This window comes from Channa argus, chromosome 2 (genome assembly GCF_033026475.1).
Source record: "Channa argus isolate prfri chromosome 2, Channa argus male v1.0, whole genome shotgun sequence".
In the NCBI taxonomy this organism is placed as follows: Eukaryota; Metazoa; Chordata; class Actinopteri; order Anabantiformes; family Channidae; genus Channa; species Channa argus.
In genome coordinates this window covers 1,882,948-1,900,835 of record NC_090198.1, presented here as the reverse complement: position 1 = coordinate 1,900,835, position 17,888 = coordinate 1,882,948, and the positions used below count along the sequence as shown (strand labels likewise).

Sequence of the window (17,888 nt, the reverse complement as noted above, 5' to 3'; positions counted from 1 at the left end):
AATATCACAAAGTCCAAACTGTAAAAGCTGTCAAAGAGAAACATCTCATGACATTTGCCTATGTATTAACAGAACTATTACAAAAGTGAAGCTGATGGCTGCCGCGACTGTTCTATGGACGAGAAGTTGACATTAGTTGGAAAATGGGGTGTTTTCCATGAAGAGCTTAATTTTTATTGTTAAAAACACATTTCTTTATTTTTTTGACTTGCACTTTCAGTCTTATTGCCTCCTTTTTTTAAATATATTTTTTAATTTTGTGTTGTTTTTTTTTTACATTTACTCTGTATTTAAGATGTCTGCACAGCAGCACACAATCTAGTTCAAATGTACAACTTTACATATCCATGTTTTCAAATTATAACAAAATAATTTCTAACCATACAACAAAACATGGGGTGATTTCAGTCATGAATTAATAGAAAGGAAAAAATAATTATAAAGAGGCAATTGAAATAATAAGAAAGATTTTTTTTTCTTTTGGCTTATCCCATGAGTTCAGGGCACCACAGAGGATCATTTGTCTGCTTGTTTTTTTTTATTTCTTCAATTTTCTTTGATTTCTTCAAAATTGTATTTCTTGTGGACAAGGTGATTCTTTCCATTATAAAACTTTCGTACATGATATCGTACCAGTATGGTGTATCTGGTTTAACTAGTTCCTCCAGCAGCTAGAACAGCCTGAATGATGGTATTTCTGAACAGGTGTAATGAAATTAATCTACTGAGGCTCTTCCCTGCAAATGTTCTCCATTAAATTTTGAGCTTGATATCCTGTACTGAAATTCACCATAATAGTTTCCTCTGGAATATGGCTAGTATTTTGCCTTTCCCACTTTTGTTTTAAGTAAACAGTGAATTTGTTATTCGAGCTTTTATTTTGTAAATTGTATTTTCTTTTTTAATTTGAATAACTACTAACTTGTTATAACTACCCAGACATTCAGCCATCACTCTACAGCAAAAAAGTCACAGTGGGTATGAAGGGATCCTTGAGATGTTACACGGTAAAAAACAAAGTTGTGCTATTTATGTCAACATGACCCTTTTTAGACATGGACTAATCTTACCTAATAACCATCTTGATGGTGTATGAACCCACCCTAACTTACTCTTTTCCACTGTTTCATAGTTTATGAAACTGCTTAATTTTCTTTGTGCATATGGGGATGAAGATCTTACACTTACATTTGAACTCTATCTTTCTTGGTGTTTAACCTTGCTGTGGTCTTTACAATGTTCATTTGACGACATTCACGATACTTTTATGCTAAATTGCCAAATGATTAAATTACATGTCAGAATGCACTGATATGTTGCCAGGCTATACACTGTATATAACCTCCCTGTTCATGTAGAATGAGAATGTATTAGTCACACATGTATGAATCCCCCACACACTCACAAATACAGCTTTTCCAGGGCTGTGTTAATCTGTAAAATTCAGTTTCCTCTATGTCCCCTGCTGATAATAATCATGTGATTAACACCTGCTGCTCTGGGCCTGGTCAACTCTGATAGCCTCGCTGGGATCCATCAGCTCTCAGAGCTCACACACACCTCACACAGTTTTGCATACATACTCTTCAAACACTGCCTGCACACACACCTCAGATACAAAGACTTACAGTACAGAAGGCCCCACCAAAATTTCTTCACCTGCAGTGAAGCAGCTCTTATGCAAGGAACTGAGTATTCAAGGAAATCAATCAAACACACACTTCCAAGGCTTGAAGGGGGCTTGGTGAAAATTGTATCATGGTAAGTGTAGTTAAAGAAACTGCCCTTACCATTAGCTGCCTACAGTTATGTGAATAACTTCTTTTTGAAAAACGACAAACATGCAACAGTCAGGTCCAAATGGGCTGAAACAGGTTTTACTTACTAATACATTAGTCCTGTTAATATAGGCTTCATGAGACCTCTCCAAAAGATGCTTCTTACAGAACTAATTGTGGCCATAAACCACAGTCCTATATCTGTGCAAAACTGTGCACAGAGAAACACAAAGAGGTCATTTTTATACTAAAAAAGACTTTAATTTAGCAAGAAATCAACTATATTTAATAAACCCTGAATGCTCATTAGCTCTAGATTAACTTTTGAATGCATTTTTGCTCACAAAAGGGTTTGGTCCCCATTGCTTCTTTTTAAACGAATTTAATGGATCTCTTGAAGGCCAGAACAAACAGCAGGAATGATTATAGAGAGTAAGACATTTTTCAATGTTCATATGGACACCTGACCGGGTTTTTAGTGACTACAAAGTGTTGGTAGGGGAGAGTGTAGCCAGACAACACAGGATGGTGGTGTGTAAAATGACTCTGGTGGTGAGGAAGATGAAGAGGACAAAGGCAGAGCAGAGGACGAAGTGGTGGAAGTTGAAAAATGAAGAATGTTTGGTAGTTTTCAGGGGGAGCTGAGACAGACTCTGGGTGGTCAGGAGGTGTGTCCAGATTCCAGAATGTATACAGTGTATAGAGAGAAAGAGGTTAGTTAAGAAGAAGTGGGACACAGAGAGGACTGAAGACAGTAGACAGGAGTACAGGGAGATCCAGCGTAAGGTGAAGGTAGAGGTGGCAAAGGCCAAACAAAGAGCATATGAGGACTTATATGTTAGGTTGGACACTAAAGAGGGAGAGGTGGATTTGTACAGGTTGGCCAGACAAAGAGATAGAGATGGGAAGGATGTGCAGCAGGTTAGTGTGATTAAAGATAAGGATGGAAATGTATTGACAGGTGCCAGGAGTGTGATGTTGTGTTATGTGTTGCATTGGGTCTTTGTAGATTTAGAGAAAATGTATGACATGGTGCAGAGAGAGGAGCTGTGGTATTGTATGAGGACGTCTGGAGTGGCAGAGAAGTATGTTAGAGTGGTGCAGGACATGTATGAGAGCTGTAAGACAGTGGTGAGGTGCTGTAGGTGTGACAGAGGAGTTCAAGGTGGAGGTGGGTCTGCATCAAGGATCAGCTCTGAGCCCCTTCTTGTTTGCTCTGGTGATGGACAGACTGACAGATGAGGTTAGACAAGAATCTCCATGGACCATGATGTTTGCAGATGACATTGTGATTTGTAGTGAGAGCAAGGTGCAGGAGGTCTAGAGGAAGAGGAGATTTATAGATGTAGTGAGAGAGGACATGAAGTTAGTTGGTGTGAGAGAAGAGGATGCAGAGGACAGAGTTAGATGGAGGCACATGATTCGCTGTAGTGACCCCTATAAGGGAACAGCCGAAAGGAAAAGAAACAAGGTAAATGTAAAGCAAACTGACAATCGAGACCACATTTGAAGATGGTCTAATTGGATTTAGAGCTCAGTCAAGTAAATGAGACATTTACAGTGATTTGAACACAGTCAACCCAATATGTTAAAAGGTCACTTACATCTTCTTATCTTCCTGCTATATCAAACTGGGGCATTCTTTTATATCTCTCTGATGTTATTAGGGCAGAACCACAGAAGGGCTAAACAGATTTTAACAGAAAATCCATTATTTGGAGTTTTCATTGTGGTGTTATTAAGCACTGTTTGCCACAATGCTCTACAATGTTACATGGGTCTTAATTTGGTTTGAGTCTGGTAACTGTGCATGCATCAGACTGAAACTATTGCTTTTCTTTTCATGTGTTTCTTTACTGTTGTTTTCTGTAATGCTATACAGCTCTGAACATCTGACTGAGACTGTCTGTCTATGCCACCTCTCCTCCAGGGAGCCCTACAGAAAGTCTGACCTCTAGAAAACCTGTCTGTGCTCACTTCGTCTGGGCTTCACTGTCATTCATTGCTCGAGTCTGCAAATCAGCAGCTTGAGGGTTTTTTTACTTAAAGCAGCAGAGTGTATTAATCCCTGCTCTACAGTATTGTACAGGGCATTGTTATGGTGGGTGGATAGGGGATGGGGAAAATTTATTTAAGTCAGATTGTATAATATACTGTGTGTTTGGTGAGGAAGGAATGTGTCACTCAGGGCAACAGTGTGGCTCACAACAATGATACAGGGTAAAAATAAATTAGTAGAATACTGGAGTTGTTGCATCTTTAAACGTTTGTATTTGTCTTTAGCTTAAACTGTATACTTCACTCTCCAGCTTGCAGTGTAGTCTTCCAGCAAATTTAACTGTAACTAGACACCTGTAGTATTTGTTTTCAGTACATTTTAATCTGTATTGACTATCTTATGCAAAACAAGTGTCCAACAAAATAGCTTTACTGCCCAACTGCTTTAAATTCAACGTCTCTCTCTCTGCGTGTCCAGATTCCTACCTGGGCCATGGTCACCCTGCAGCGCCACCTGTGGGCCTGGCAGGCAAACTCGGGAGTTGAAGTGCCGGGTGTTGCTATCATTCACTAAGACAGAGGTGGACCTTCCAGAGGAAGAGTGTGGCAAGGACAGACCCCAACTAGAAAGACCCTGCACTCAGGGGCCATGCACGAAAGTTCTGGGCGTCTCCTCAGGCCTCCAGGACTTTGAGGCCACTTACATTGAGATAGAGAGAGTGCACAGCTGGGACTACAGGGGCTTCACTACCTGCTCTGCAACATGTGCTGCTGGTGAGAGTTTTGAAATGGATGTTAGCAGTTAAAATGTCCTTTAATGTCCAACTGTCTTTTCTTTGTTTCTTCTGCCCAGGGAAGCAGACAGCAGTAGTGAGGTGTATTAACAGAAAGCGAGGTGAAGAGGTGGAGGACTCTCTATGTGATTCACCCAGCAAGCCGCCAGTAATGATCCGCATATGTAACCCTGAGCCGTGCCCCCCAAGGTGAGAGACGCCAGCATCACTGTAGCCACATAGAGCAGTCATAGAATCTGAACAAGAAACCTACAGTCAGGGTCTGCTTCACCTGAGGCCTTATACCTTTTTGTGTTGGTGCTCAGTTGAAGTTTGAGCTCTACAGAACATTAAATATATATAATTAATTATATTTGGTTCAAGAATGAAATAGGCTATAGGGTAATGGTTTGGTTTGTGAAGAAGAAGCAAAGGTAAATTCAACAAAATTTGTATAAAAATTAGATACAATAACAAAAAATTATACATTTAAAATACTGAAAGTGTACACTAGTGGCACTGAGAGATTGAGAGGAAAACATTCTGCAACACCATGGCCAACTAGTAAATGCCATGTTTTACTGATGATACTTGTCTTCTTTCAGGATTTAGATTAAGTAACATTTTCTTTGGTTGTAATGTTGACTTCTTCCTGTCATTCAGTACGACTCCTAGTGTAGACTCCCATCACCTGCTGCTTCACTAATGGATCGTGTGCATAAGGGCTTTTAAATCTTTCTGCTGTAACATTTATGATTTAATCAGACAGCTTGTTTCATTATTACAGCCATACATTTTCTAACCCCTCGCATTAGCAAGGACAGTAAGAGCTTTGACTTAGTGGTAACAGGTTGAAGAGTCTGGTCTAAAGAAAGCAGTGAATGAATGAATAAACATACAATATATATATAAATATCTGTGTGTGTGTGTCTGTGTGTGTGTGTGTGTGTGTGTGTGTGTGTGTGTGTGTGTGTGTGTGTGTGTATGTGTGTGTGTGTGTGTGTGTGTGTGTATTTTGGAAACCATCAGTTTGGTCCATCCCACATGGGATCAGGTAAATTAACATTCAGAAAAGGAAAAATAAATAAAAAAATACAAATCAAATTGTCATTATGAGACACTTATTCTTCTCATCTTGGACACTAAAGTCAACTCTTCTTCTTTTACCAAATAATGTGACAGTATATGTCACATTATTTAGTTATATTATTCATTTTACTTATATCATATTATTTAAACATATTATTTAGTCATATTAGTATATGGCATTTTCTGTACTGACATACAGAAAATGTCAGTATAAAATAATGTGTATTTCATTTTCTATTTCTTTCAACTCACAAAGTTGCAAAAATGATCATGTTCTTCTGTACCAACATAACATCCTGTTTAATTGCAACGGCACAATGCACCATCTAAACTTGGCATGAGGAGATTTTTCCCCAGTGGCTGGTTCCCTTTGCAAACATGCTTCTATTGTTTAGTTTAGTAAAGTTAATAAGACACTAAATGTTATTTGACAGGACAACCTGCCAAAATATCTGTTTTTGTTGCAATTATTTTTAGGCTCTTACAGCACACGTTAAGGTTAGACAGAGTAACCTCTGGGTCTGGGTTAATAAAGAAAAAATGACCTTCAGGCACAATGTTTTTATTCACTTTAGAAATGGACAATCTTGCTCTAACCTTAAACCTAATCACACAAAGGATTCCGGATCCTGCACTTTGTCCACAGCCAACCACTTTCTTGTGTGTCACTTTCCGTTTCCACGTGTGCTTCATCATCAAGATCACATTTTATGATAAATGTATGAAGAAATTCAGAAAATTGCAAAACATCCCTCCACTCAAGACCTCAGAGAATCACAAACCTAACAAATCCCCGCTGAGCAGGCACTAGTTGACAGCGGAGAAAAAAAAACCCTTTTAACAGAAATCTTTGACAGAACCAGGCTCACAGCCTTGATCAGCTGGGCTAAGTGGAGACTCAAGAAAGAAAAGAAAGGAAAAAAGAGCAACAAGAACCAACAAACAAACTGGGTTTGTTGGGTTGGTAATGCGGCACTTTGGAAACACACAGCTCCAAACATGCGGATACCTGCAGAAAGGTACTGAGAAACTGCAGGGGCCAAACATTAGATACAAACTTTCCATTTCTACATGTGCTTCAATCATCAATATCACATTTTATGATAAATGTATGAAGAAATTCAGAATTACAAATTAATTGGAAACATCATCCTAAGTTTTTGTGGTGACTGTAGTTACTTATCACCTTTAGTAGGAACGAAATGAAAAAACCTTAATCTAAACAGTGTCGTGTCAGATCTCATTGTTGTTTCATAGATGTGACCGTTCAAACAAAAGAACAACTAGAGCCACTTACAGTCATGACGGTGCTGTAAAGAGCAATAGGTGTCCATCCAGTGTAACCAATCACAGGACAGTGTCATCACCAATGTTCCTTGAATGTAGCCTGTGGCTTGGTGCCAACTCAGGCAAAGATTTTTTTAAAAATCATTTAATTTAACGGAAACATAAAACTGAAAATACAAATGTCAAAAAGTTTAAAGTTACTGCACACAGGCTTCCTTTGTCCATCTTTTCAAAAAGTCAGCATCTGTGTTGTGCCTCACATACCCAACCTGTCACACAATGACTACATGACCTTTTTATGCAGTCACTCTTACTGTTGTCATAGCTCACTCCTACCAAATCTGATAATCTGATAATCAAATAAAGAACGATCAGAATTCAAGACAGCTAGTATATGGGTAATATTTGGCAGTGCACTGTAAAAAGTCCTCGATTTGAATCTCGGCTGGCTGATTGATTCTAGTCCTGCTCTAAGAAAAGATTACAAAATACAGCTAAAAATACTCAGCTCATACCTTAGGGGAAACATACTTAATCCATGGCTGAATACTTGTATGAGGCTTGTATCACTCTGCTTAAAGAGTAACTATCGTATTTTATTATGTCTTTTTTCAAAGTTGGATCTTAATGGAATTACCTTTCCTAAACTATGACATAGAAGAAAAGGTAAATGTGCCTTTTTCAGATTTCAGTTGTTAGAAAGTGCAACTGAAATCTAGATCCTAGTGAGGGAATGGTGTGAATAAGTTGTCACACTCACTTCACACTCACTACAGTTAACACATTCTCTCTATCTCTGTCTCTGCTGTTGTATTATTTTGCTCTGCAGTCATAAAACAAGTATAATCAAATATTATTTTCTAAATGATGTCAGTCTCAGCTCCTCTCACCACCCAGCTGGACAGTGGAGAATGGTTCAATGACAGTTTTAAAAAATCATCTCAAGGCACTTCACTCAAGACCTTAGAGAATCACAAACCAAACAAATCCCAGCTGAGCAGGCACTAGGTGACAGAAATCTTTGACAGAACCAGGCTCACGGCTTTGATCAGTTGGGCTAAGTGGAGAATCAAGAAAGAAAAGAAAGGAAAAAAGAGCAACAAGAACCAACAAACAAACTATTGGGTTGGTAATACGGCACTTTGGAAACACACAGCTGACGGGAAACCTGCAGAAAGGTACAGAGAAACTGCAGGGGCCAAAAATTACATGCAATCATGATAAACACACCAATCAGCCACAGCATTAATGCCAACTGGTGGCCTTAACATGAAAATATGATATGTTTTTTATAGATGTTATGAACTAATAAATGCCGACATATCATTCTGGGTTAACCACCTGTCAGCACATACAGTGTTTAAATCTGCCCAACCTCTACCAACAGTGATCTTTTTTTTTTACCTAATACTAAACGACTGGAGAGCCAATTATAACTTTAGAAACCACAGCAGCTTAGTTAGTCAGATGTGATAATCAGTTTTTGATGGATTTTCTCCTGAGAGAGGAGAGTCTGTTGGAAAACCTGTCATCGTTCAAAAAAAATAAAAAACTACCATAGGAAAGCTTTGGCTCGGTAGTCAAAAGCAGGATATGCTATGCAGTACACATGGTTCCATTCCACAGCTCAGCAGTGCCCTGGTTTATGTTTAAGGAACAACTGCTGGCCAAGTATGAATTGCCCGGCAGTCTATGCTTGTCAGTATTCTCAAAGACACACACCCACAGAAGGCACCATCCAATTCCTAGTCAAGTATTTTTGTAACCTCAGATACACACATCTAGCTCCTGCTAAGGGATAAACCAGTAAACGAGATGAATTAAATAAACAGTTCAGCAGAATTCAAGGTCCCATTTTTGTGTATTAGAACTAGTTTGTTAGCTAAACAAAACACTGAGATCTTGCATTTTGTCATGAAAATGTCTTTATTTATTTTATTGTAAAATGCTTAATTTTAATGTTTGTAAATGTTCTGCACTTATATAGCACTTTTCTAACTCTTGGCACTCAAAGTGCTTTACACTGCTTCTTATTCACCCATTCACACTCACAATCACACACACACTGACCTAACACTGTTTTTGTTAGTATTTAAAGTCACTCAAATAGTCAAATGGTGACACTCCAGGAGCATCCAACGCCAAACTGTATGTGTAGCATCAATATCACACACAGTTATTCCCACGGTGCCTATTAGACCTAATAAAAGAGTAGTTTGAAAGCCGAATAATCAATAGACAGCCTAGACAAGTACTCAGTAATTGCATTCAGCCATGGGAGAGATTTTTCAGCATTTTTCAGTGATGGACTAATGTACAAATTCACGCAGCTCTGACAGATGCAATGAACCAAAATACAGACCTACTTTAGTCCCTGAAATAAATGTTATGACAGATGCAGAGAGCTCTTATATCATCTGCATCACTAGTTCTTTGGGACTCCCATCAAACATCTATAGTTTAGTGGCTGCAGGGGCAAAAAGTGAATTGATGGGATCCCTGACATCCCAAAATAAATAACACTGATGAGATATGAACAGTGTATGTCACCTTATCTAACCACCATGACCTTAATATTAGAATTATTTCTGTATTGGACAGCATTAGATTGCACAGGTACCTAATGAAGGTGAATGTAATTTATACTTAGTGTATCCCCATAGAGGTACTGTATGTGTACTATGTGTATCACTGCATTTTACAGCAGCAGTTAGCATGTCTGGTTCACACACAGGGATTTATCATTATCTCCTTCTCTTATGGACATTTAAAGGAAACAGCTGCTGAGTGCAGAGCCTCAAACACATGATCTCTCTGGCCTGTATGCACACACCCTCTCACACACAAATACACACACGCACAATTGCTGACATGTACAATTGACTGCATAAACAGTCAGAACACAGTGAGGTATACAAGCTTTTCTACTGCTACTCACCATCTGTACCATACTGTACTATACTGTATCTCTCTCTCTTTCTCTGTCTCTGCAAGTTGCTTCTTCTTTTCCTTTGGGCTGTTCCCTTTCAGGGGTCTCCACAGCGAATCATGTGCCTCCATCTAACTCTGTCCTCTGCGTCCTCTTCTCTCACACCAACTAACTTCATGTCCTCCCTCACTACATCCATAAATCTCCTCTTTGGTCTTCCTCTAGACCTCCTGCCTGGCAGCTCCAACCTTAGCATCCTTCTACCGATATATTCACAATTTCTTCTCTGAACATGTCCAAACCATCTCAATCTGGCCTCTCTGACTTTAGAGAATTTTCACAACTTCATTGTTTGGCTCATCAGCTTTATTCCTCTGTAGTTGCCACAGCTCTGCTCATCTCCCTTGTTCTTAAAAATTGGTACCAGTCCTCCAGTCCTCAGCATCCTCTCACTCTCCAAGATCTTGTTAAACAAACTAGTCAGAAACTCTACTGCCACCTCTCCTAGACACTTCCATACCTCCACAGGTTTGTCATCAGGACCAACTGCCTTTCCACTTTTCATCCTCTTCAACGCCCTCCTCACTTCACTCTTACTAATCTTTGCTACTTCCTGCTCCACACCAGTCACCTCTTCTACTCTTTGTTCCCTTTCATTTTCCTTGTTCATCAACTCTTCAAAGTTCTCCTTCCATCTTCCCATCACACTCCTGGCACCTGTCAATACATTTCCATCCTTATCTTTAATCACACTAACCTGCTGCACATCCTTCCCATCTCTATCTCTTTGTCTGGCCAACCTGTACAAATCCACCTCTCCCTCCTTAGTGTCCAACCTAACATATAAGTCCTCATATGCTCTTTGTTTGGCCTTTGCCACCTCTACATTCACCTTACGCTGTATCTCCCTGTACTCCTGTCTACTCTCTTCAGTCCTCTCAGTGTCCCACTTCTTCTTAGCTAACCTATTTGTCTGTACACACTCCTGAACTTCCTCGTTCCACCACCAAGTGTCCTTGTCCACTTTCCTCTTTCCAGATGACACACTGAGTACCCCCCTACCTGTCTCCCTGATCACATTAGCTGTAGTGGTCCCGTCATCTGGAAGCACCTACTGACCACCTAGAGTCTGCCTCAGCTCCTCCCTGAAAACTTCACAACATTCTTCCTTTTTCAACTTCCACCACTTCGTCCTCTGCTCTGCCTTCTTCCTCTTCATCTTCTTCACCACCAGAGTCATTTAACACACCACCATCCTGTGTTGCCTGGCTACACTCTCCCCTACCAATACTTTACAGTCACTGATCTCTTTCAGATTACAGCGTCTACACAAGATGTCATCCACCTGAGTGCTTCTACCTCCGCTCTTATATGTCACCCTATGTTCCTGCCTCTTCTGAAAGAAAGTGTTCACTACAGCCATTTCCATCCTCTTTGCAAAGTCTACCACTATCTGTCCTTCTTCATTACTGTCCTGAAGACCAAACCTGCCCATCACATTCTTATCACCTCTGTTCCCTTCACCTACATGTCCATGAAATCTGCACCAGTCACCACTCTCTCACCTCTGGAGATGCTCTGCATCACTTCATCTAACTCACTCCAGAATTTCTCCTTCTCTTCTAACTCACATCCTGCCTGTGGTTCATAACCACTCACAACTGTAAACATCACCCCTTCAATTTCCAGCTTCAGACTCGTCAACCTGTCTGATACTCTTTTCACCTCTAGAACATTCCTCACAAACTCCTCTTTCAGGATAACTCCTGCTGCATCTGACCCATGATAGAACTTAAACCCTGCTCTTAAGCTTCTAGCCTTGCTACCTTTACACCTGGTCTCCTGGACACACAGTATGTCCACCTTCCTTCTCTGCATCATGTCAATCAACTCTCTAGCCTTCCCTGTCAAAGTCCCTACTGTCAGTCCTACATTCTTAGCTTTCCTCTTCTCTCTCTGCCTACAAACACACCTTTCTCCTCTCCTTCTTCGACTTCGACCAAAAGTACTCAAATTTTCACCGGTACCCTGTGGGTCAACAGCACCGTGGCGGTCATTCTTAACCTGGCCCCCGACTGATCCGGTATGGAAGTCATTGTCATGATTCACATTTTAAATTTCTCACAACACATCCTGCATTTATCCAGACTTGGAACTGGCACAAGAAGACACTGGCTTGTGCCCCCTTGTGGTTGCATTTCTGTCTCTGCAAGTAGCTGTTATCATTTATTCTTCTCATAGGAGAATCCTCTCTTTCCCTGTGTTTCGACTGACTTTATGAACTTTGAAGCGTTTGTGTTTTCTGTTCTAATAAGCCTTAGGGCAGACATTCAAGATTTTGTACTAGTATTAAATTAATTTAACCATTATTCCTTTGAATAAGAATTTGATTAGATACTTGTCTGTCTTAGTAGCAAACTTTTAGACACAATGCAAAACAGACCCATGGAAAACCAGCCCAAACCCAACATTCATGAATTATAAAAGAGAGACCCTATCCAGGTTGTAAATTACAGTTGTTATTTATCTTTACAACAGAGCTCTGAACTCTGTCACATCTTCACTAGAGAGATCTGATGATTGATCTCAGCTCTCTACAAAATAATATCACAGCTAAATGAAGGCTAAATCATTCGCTTGTTCATGTTTGTTCACATTTGTTCATTCCCCCACAAAAATTCAATGGCCATTCCATGGATGTATTTATGAAAAGCTTTAGTTTTAGTTTGGGTGGTTGTAGGGGCAGGACAAAAGCGTGGCATTAAACATAAACAAAATCCAGCCATTTTAATTCACACATCCGCATTTTGGTGGCTCATATTTAATGGATGAAATGGCTACTAAGCAGTTTCATGGTCAGGTGTGGCCTGTTCCCTCATTAATTCATGACTAATCAAGCAGATAAAAAGCCCGGAGGTGGTTTTGAGTGTTACATTTGCATTTAATGATTTTTTACTACAACTCTCAACATGAGGTGTCTATGCAAATGAAGGAGGTCATCATGAGGCTGAACAAACACACCAACCAAAGACACAGTAAAAAACATTGGGAGTGGGCAATACAATAGTCTGAAACACTCCAAATTATTAAATGGCAGCTCAGAAACAACAAAAAGCCTGAAAGACTAAAGGGGATGAGTGCAGAATTTTGTCTATGGTGAAGACGAACCCTTTTACAATATTCAGCCAAGTAGAAATCACTCTTGATGAGGCTTTATGACGGTAAAAAAAAAGGCTTCACAACTAGGTGCAAAGCCACTGCTAACGCTCAAAAAGGACAGATTTTACTTTAAATCTATAAAAGTCAGTTGTGGAATAAATTATTTAGACTGATGAAACCAAGATGAACTTTTACTAGAATGGTACTGAAACGTATGGAGAAAGAAAAGAACAACAGCAAACATTCCCAGAATTTGTTGACATTCCAAAATTAATCCAAAAGCAAAATGATGACTAAAACAAGAAGACACTGAAGATAGAATATTTATTTTACAATATTTTGAAAATCTGAAACACTTTATTATGAAGAACACACAAAAACAGTAGAAATCCAGAGGAGGTGAAATGGTTTTGTACTGTAGTGCTATAGCACTGCACCTCTGGATCTGTGTTAAACACACAGTAATAGCCATCCCCACTGACAGGTTACCAATTCATGAAATCCTTTCTATGCTACTATTTAACAGCACCACAATGGTAGTGACAACCTGCATCACACATTGATTAATTTTAACAAAACAACATGGCTGCTGGGATCTACTGATGTATTGCAGGATGGTTAATTACCCAATCAGGTCTTTAACAACCAAAGACGATATTACACCGTCTTCATTCATGTAATTGTGTTATTTCATTTGGCCCTTCTTGGTATTCCTCTGACTATTTTCCTTTAACCTGATTCTTGTGCCAATATGTTAATAATGTTGAAAGTTTTTTTTTTCTCTTAAGAAACAATTTTAGGTTTTACATGATGCACATGTTCGGGGATAATGTTGTGTTTTTCTGTTTGAGCTCATAATGACATTGTAACTATGGATAAATACAAACACATTAATTAAAGAGTTGGTTTACTGTGATATTTTGGGTGGTGGTGCAGCACCTAGGTGCCAGATGCAAGTGCAGATCTGCAAATAAAGATGTAACTGAGGCTAATCAGAGCTTGAAGCATTCAGATAAAAGCCTAGGGACAGATGGGCCTCATGAATGATTATTGCTGCTTAAAGATGATGCTGGACTGAGCAAAATGTTGGATTATTAGATGTATGTCGACCTGATTCCTGTATACTCAGTTGTGTGGAGAAATCTCCCACCCACACAGTGTGGGTAGGAAAGATATTATAATTAATCTGAAATGTTTGCTGTACATTATAAAGCACTAGAAGGAGTAGGACTAAAAATTAAACTGTATCCCCACAGTCCACCACCCACATGGTCACTCTCCTAAAATGTGCTTACATCCCAGTATTTGGCATTAATGTGTATCTTACCTGCTCATTACCTCTCCCTGCAGATGGGAGGTGACAGCGTGGACTGGCTGCTCTGCATCCTGCGGTGTTGGCATACAGACCAGGGGTGTGTTTTGCATGCGTCTGCTATCCATTGATCAGCAGGATATTCTGACCATTTCGGAAGACGAGTGCCGGGAATTCAAACCTGCCATCCTGCAACCCTGCAACCAGGTTGACTGCCCTCCAGCCTGGGAGACTGAGCCTTGGGAGCAGGTATAGATTTTGTGTCTGTATGCATTACTGTAAATCTCTAATAGAAACTGATGAAACTCTTCCTACCTCTATCTTCCTCTGTTTGCTCTGTCCAGTGCTCCCAGTCCTGTGGTGGGGGTGTCCAGGTGCGGAAGGTCTACTGTAACCAGCTCTTGTCCACAGGGGCATATAGGAGGCTGGGAGACAGGGCCTGCTGGGGGACCAAACCTGCCACTAACAGAGGCTGTAGTAACACTCACTGTCAGCCATATATGGTCGGAGGAGAATGGGGAAAGGTGAGTATTTGTGTGTAGAGAAATTAATGTAATCATGGAGGAGAACTTGAGGCCTCAAGCTGACAAGAAACCCACAGTTTTCTTTGAACAACTGCCTTACCAACTGAGCTACAGCCGCCCCCTAGTTTTAATATTATAATATTTCCAAAAAAAACCCATACTAAATCAAATTTGAACTAGGTAAACTTTGTAAATAAAACATATGTTAGTTTATTTATAACACACTCCACCTTCCACCAGGAGATAGCTGGGGTTGTCCCAAGTTCTCTAGTGTCCCTTAACAGGATAAGTGGGTTAGATAGTGGATGAGTGGGTTGATAAAAATTCCCATTTTTTTCTTTTCTTTTCTCATTTACTCTCAGTGCTCTGTGTCCTGTGGTTTGGGGATCCAGCGAAGAGAACCGCTGTGTCGCCAATTGACGGCCATGGGCCACCAGGTGACTCTGGCTAGGCAACGTTGCTCAGGGTTATCCTCCCCGCCTCTTGTGCGAACCTGCCGGATGATGGCCTGTCCTAGTAAGAAAAAACATTACTCATATCCCTTATTGTTTTCATTGCATTTAGGATGGTGTTGAGCACCATTCTATGGTGCAAAGAGTGACACCAAAACAGGGAGAGCATGGAGAAAAAAGGAAACTGCTCTCCTTTAAAAACATTACCCTGCAGGTCAACTGTTTAACAATCTTATGGAGATGACTTAGCATAAAGGCCCAGAGTGAGGTTTAATTGTTAGGCCTATTGAAACCTATTAATTCTGACTGGAGAGGGATTAGGTTGGGGTGGGTGGTTTGGTGTACAAAATACACGATTTTGACATAGGAGACGCACATTTGTTTCCAATTTGAACCTTAACCTTTTATGATTGTTTCCTTTAACCATGGTCATTCTTCAACCTTAACAACATGTTCAGTTTGGATAGTTTGATGCCACTGGTAAAACCCTATGTTTTCTGCTTCTTCTTAATATGAGATAAAGATATAAACAGTACAGTACAGCATTTACTTACTTGTCATTAGTTAAATTAATTAATTTGGCTTTGTAATGCTTCAATCTTACAGAGCAACAGTGGAATTAGAAAAAGTCTAGTGGATTTTTCATTAAGGCATTTTTCCCAAATAGTTTTAGTTAAACTTTATTTTCCTTAGTTCTGTCTAGTTGACTTATTTTCTTTAACTTTAGAATAATGCCAACTAGTTGTGATAATCTAAAGCTTATAAAAGTCTTAAGGAAGTCATCCTCGTCTTGTAAACCTTTTTACAAAAAAACTTATCTTATTTCCTTATCTACTAGAACACAAGAAACAGATAAGACCTAAAGAAACCCAGAAGGTTTTGGTGAACAACCAAGTCAAACAGATGGTGAGACGTCCTGCAAAGGCCAGAGGTTATGAGGATGGGGTTAAACATTGTCCCCTGCTCATGGCGTCCCACCACATCTACATCCAAACCCGCAAGGAGAAGCGGCTACACCTGACCGTTGGTGGCCATGCATACCTCTTTCCTAATACCTCCTTGGTTATCAAATGCCCCGTCAGAAGGTTCCCCAAAGCCTACCTCCGCTGGCTCAAAGATGGACTACCCCTGCCCAGCTCTAAACGCCTGGGGGTCACCAAATCTGGCTCACTTAAGATCCACTTTGTGGGGGCAGAGGACACTGGGGTGTATAAATGTGTTGCTGGTCCCGCCTCTGATATCTTCACCCTCCAGCTGATAGGTAGTGACAGTAGATCAAATAGCAGAGTGGCTACTACCAGTCCTTCTCCAGACTGGGAGAAGATGCTCCCTAGTTGCCATAGCCACTACTCAGACCTGATGTGGATCTGGCCTGGAGTCAGTGTGTCTCTGGTGCCACCTGGTGTTCAGGATGTCTCACTGCAGCCACATGTGAAGGAACGGTTGATTAATATAACTCTGCAAGCTGACAGGGAAGAAATCCAACAGCAGCAAGCTTCAGAACTCATTGCCTCAATGCTGACCCACATGTCTGCTGCCCAGCTATGGACTAGGACTATGGAGAAAGGAAGACAAACTAAAGGTATAAACCCAGCCTCTAATGCTGCACGATACACACACTGTCTTTTCTGCGTTAGATAAACTCTTTATTCAACCCCCCTTTGTCTTATTTTCTTAATATACACAGTGATAGATTTTAAAGTATATACTTTAAAGACATCACCCACTTTTCATCAGTAATGGGACAATTTAATTTCAAATCTAGAGTCCAAGATTCTAGAGATACCAAATATGGAAAATCAATTTACAGGTAACTGGATATATTTTAAGATCAGTCAACTGCTCTTGGTTTATTACCTTGTATTGTGTGTGGTCCCACAGACAAACTGCCCAACTGGTCAGAGCACTCCTCAGTGGACTCAGTTCTGAGCAAACCAGCAATCATCAGACAACAGAAGACACTTCCACTAACTTTTCAGAAGAACATCAACATCAGCATTGGACGCACTGCCATCCTCACCAACGCTACCCGATCACTGACCATACTCTGTCATGCAGAGGGCATCCCACCTCCCAAAATAAGTTGGAGCAAAGATGGAGGTTTGCTGCAGCCCACTGACAGGTAAAGTGCAACTGGTGCTGATTTACTAATTCCTAACTAAGTGTTTAACAAAGATCTGATAGCTTTCTGGTATTTATAATGTTTATCATATATAAAATAGACTCAACCTATTAGTTTTGCAGTGCTACTGCTTTCTTTCAAAGCAGCTCTACTGTGCAGCTTTCTGCTGCACATTAGACCAAATATTATACAGTTAAGTCTTAATAATCTAAATTAGAACAAGATTCTAAGACCAGACACCGATGTTGTTAAAAACGCCAATAATAAATTTGTTAAACTTTAGTTATTTAGTTTATCATTGAGCAGTTTCTGGTGTTTAGACGGTGCTGACACAGCCATTACTAGTTAAAATGACAAACATCTAATAACATCTAATTAATGTTAAATCAGTGTTTGGTAAACTTTATGGAGTTATTTCATTTCATATATGAAAACTTCCTTAGGAGTGAATAGGTGCCATGTGTA

General features: G+C 40.0%; 1 protein-coding gene across 5 annotated transcripts in view; it reads left to right on the top strand.

Annotated features, from left to right (window-relative positions):
• Positions 1-17,888, top strand: part of adamtsl3 (ADAMTS-like 3) — a 246,013-nt gene that overhangs the window by 203,775 nt on the left and 24,350 nt on the right. For all 5 annotated transcript variants that reach the window (XM_067494183.1, XM_067494161.1, XM_067494172.1 and 2 more), the window contains 7 exons: positions 4,255-4,550; positions 4,630-4,759; positions 14,364-14,574; positions 14,670-14,849; positions 15,212-15,365; positions 16,140-16,883; positions 17,183-17,423. In XM_067494183.1, the coding sequence (XP_067350284.1) occupies positions 4,255-4,550; positions 4,630-4,759; positions 14,364-14,574; positions 14,670-14,849; positions 15,212-15,365; positions 16,140-16,883; positions 17,183-17,423 (1,956 nt within the window). The remainder of the gene's footprint in view (positions 1-4,254; positions 4,551-4,629; positions 4,760-14,363; positions 14,575-14,669; positions 14,850-15,211; positions 15,366-16,139; positions 16,884-17,182; positions 17,424-17,888) is intronic.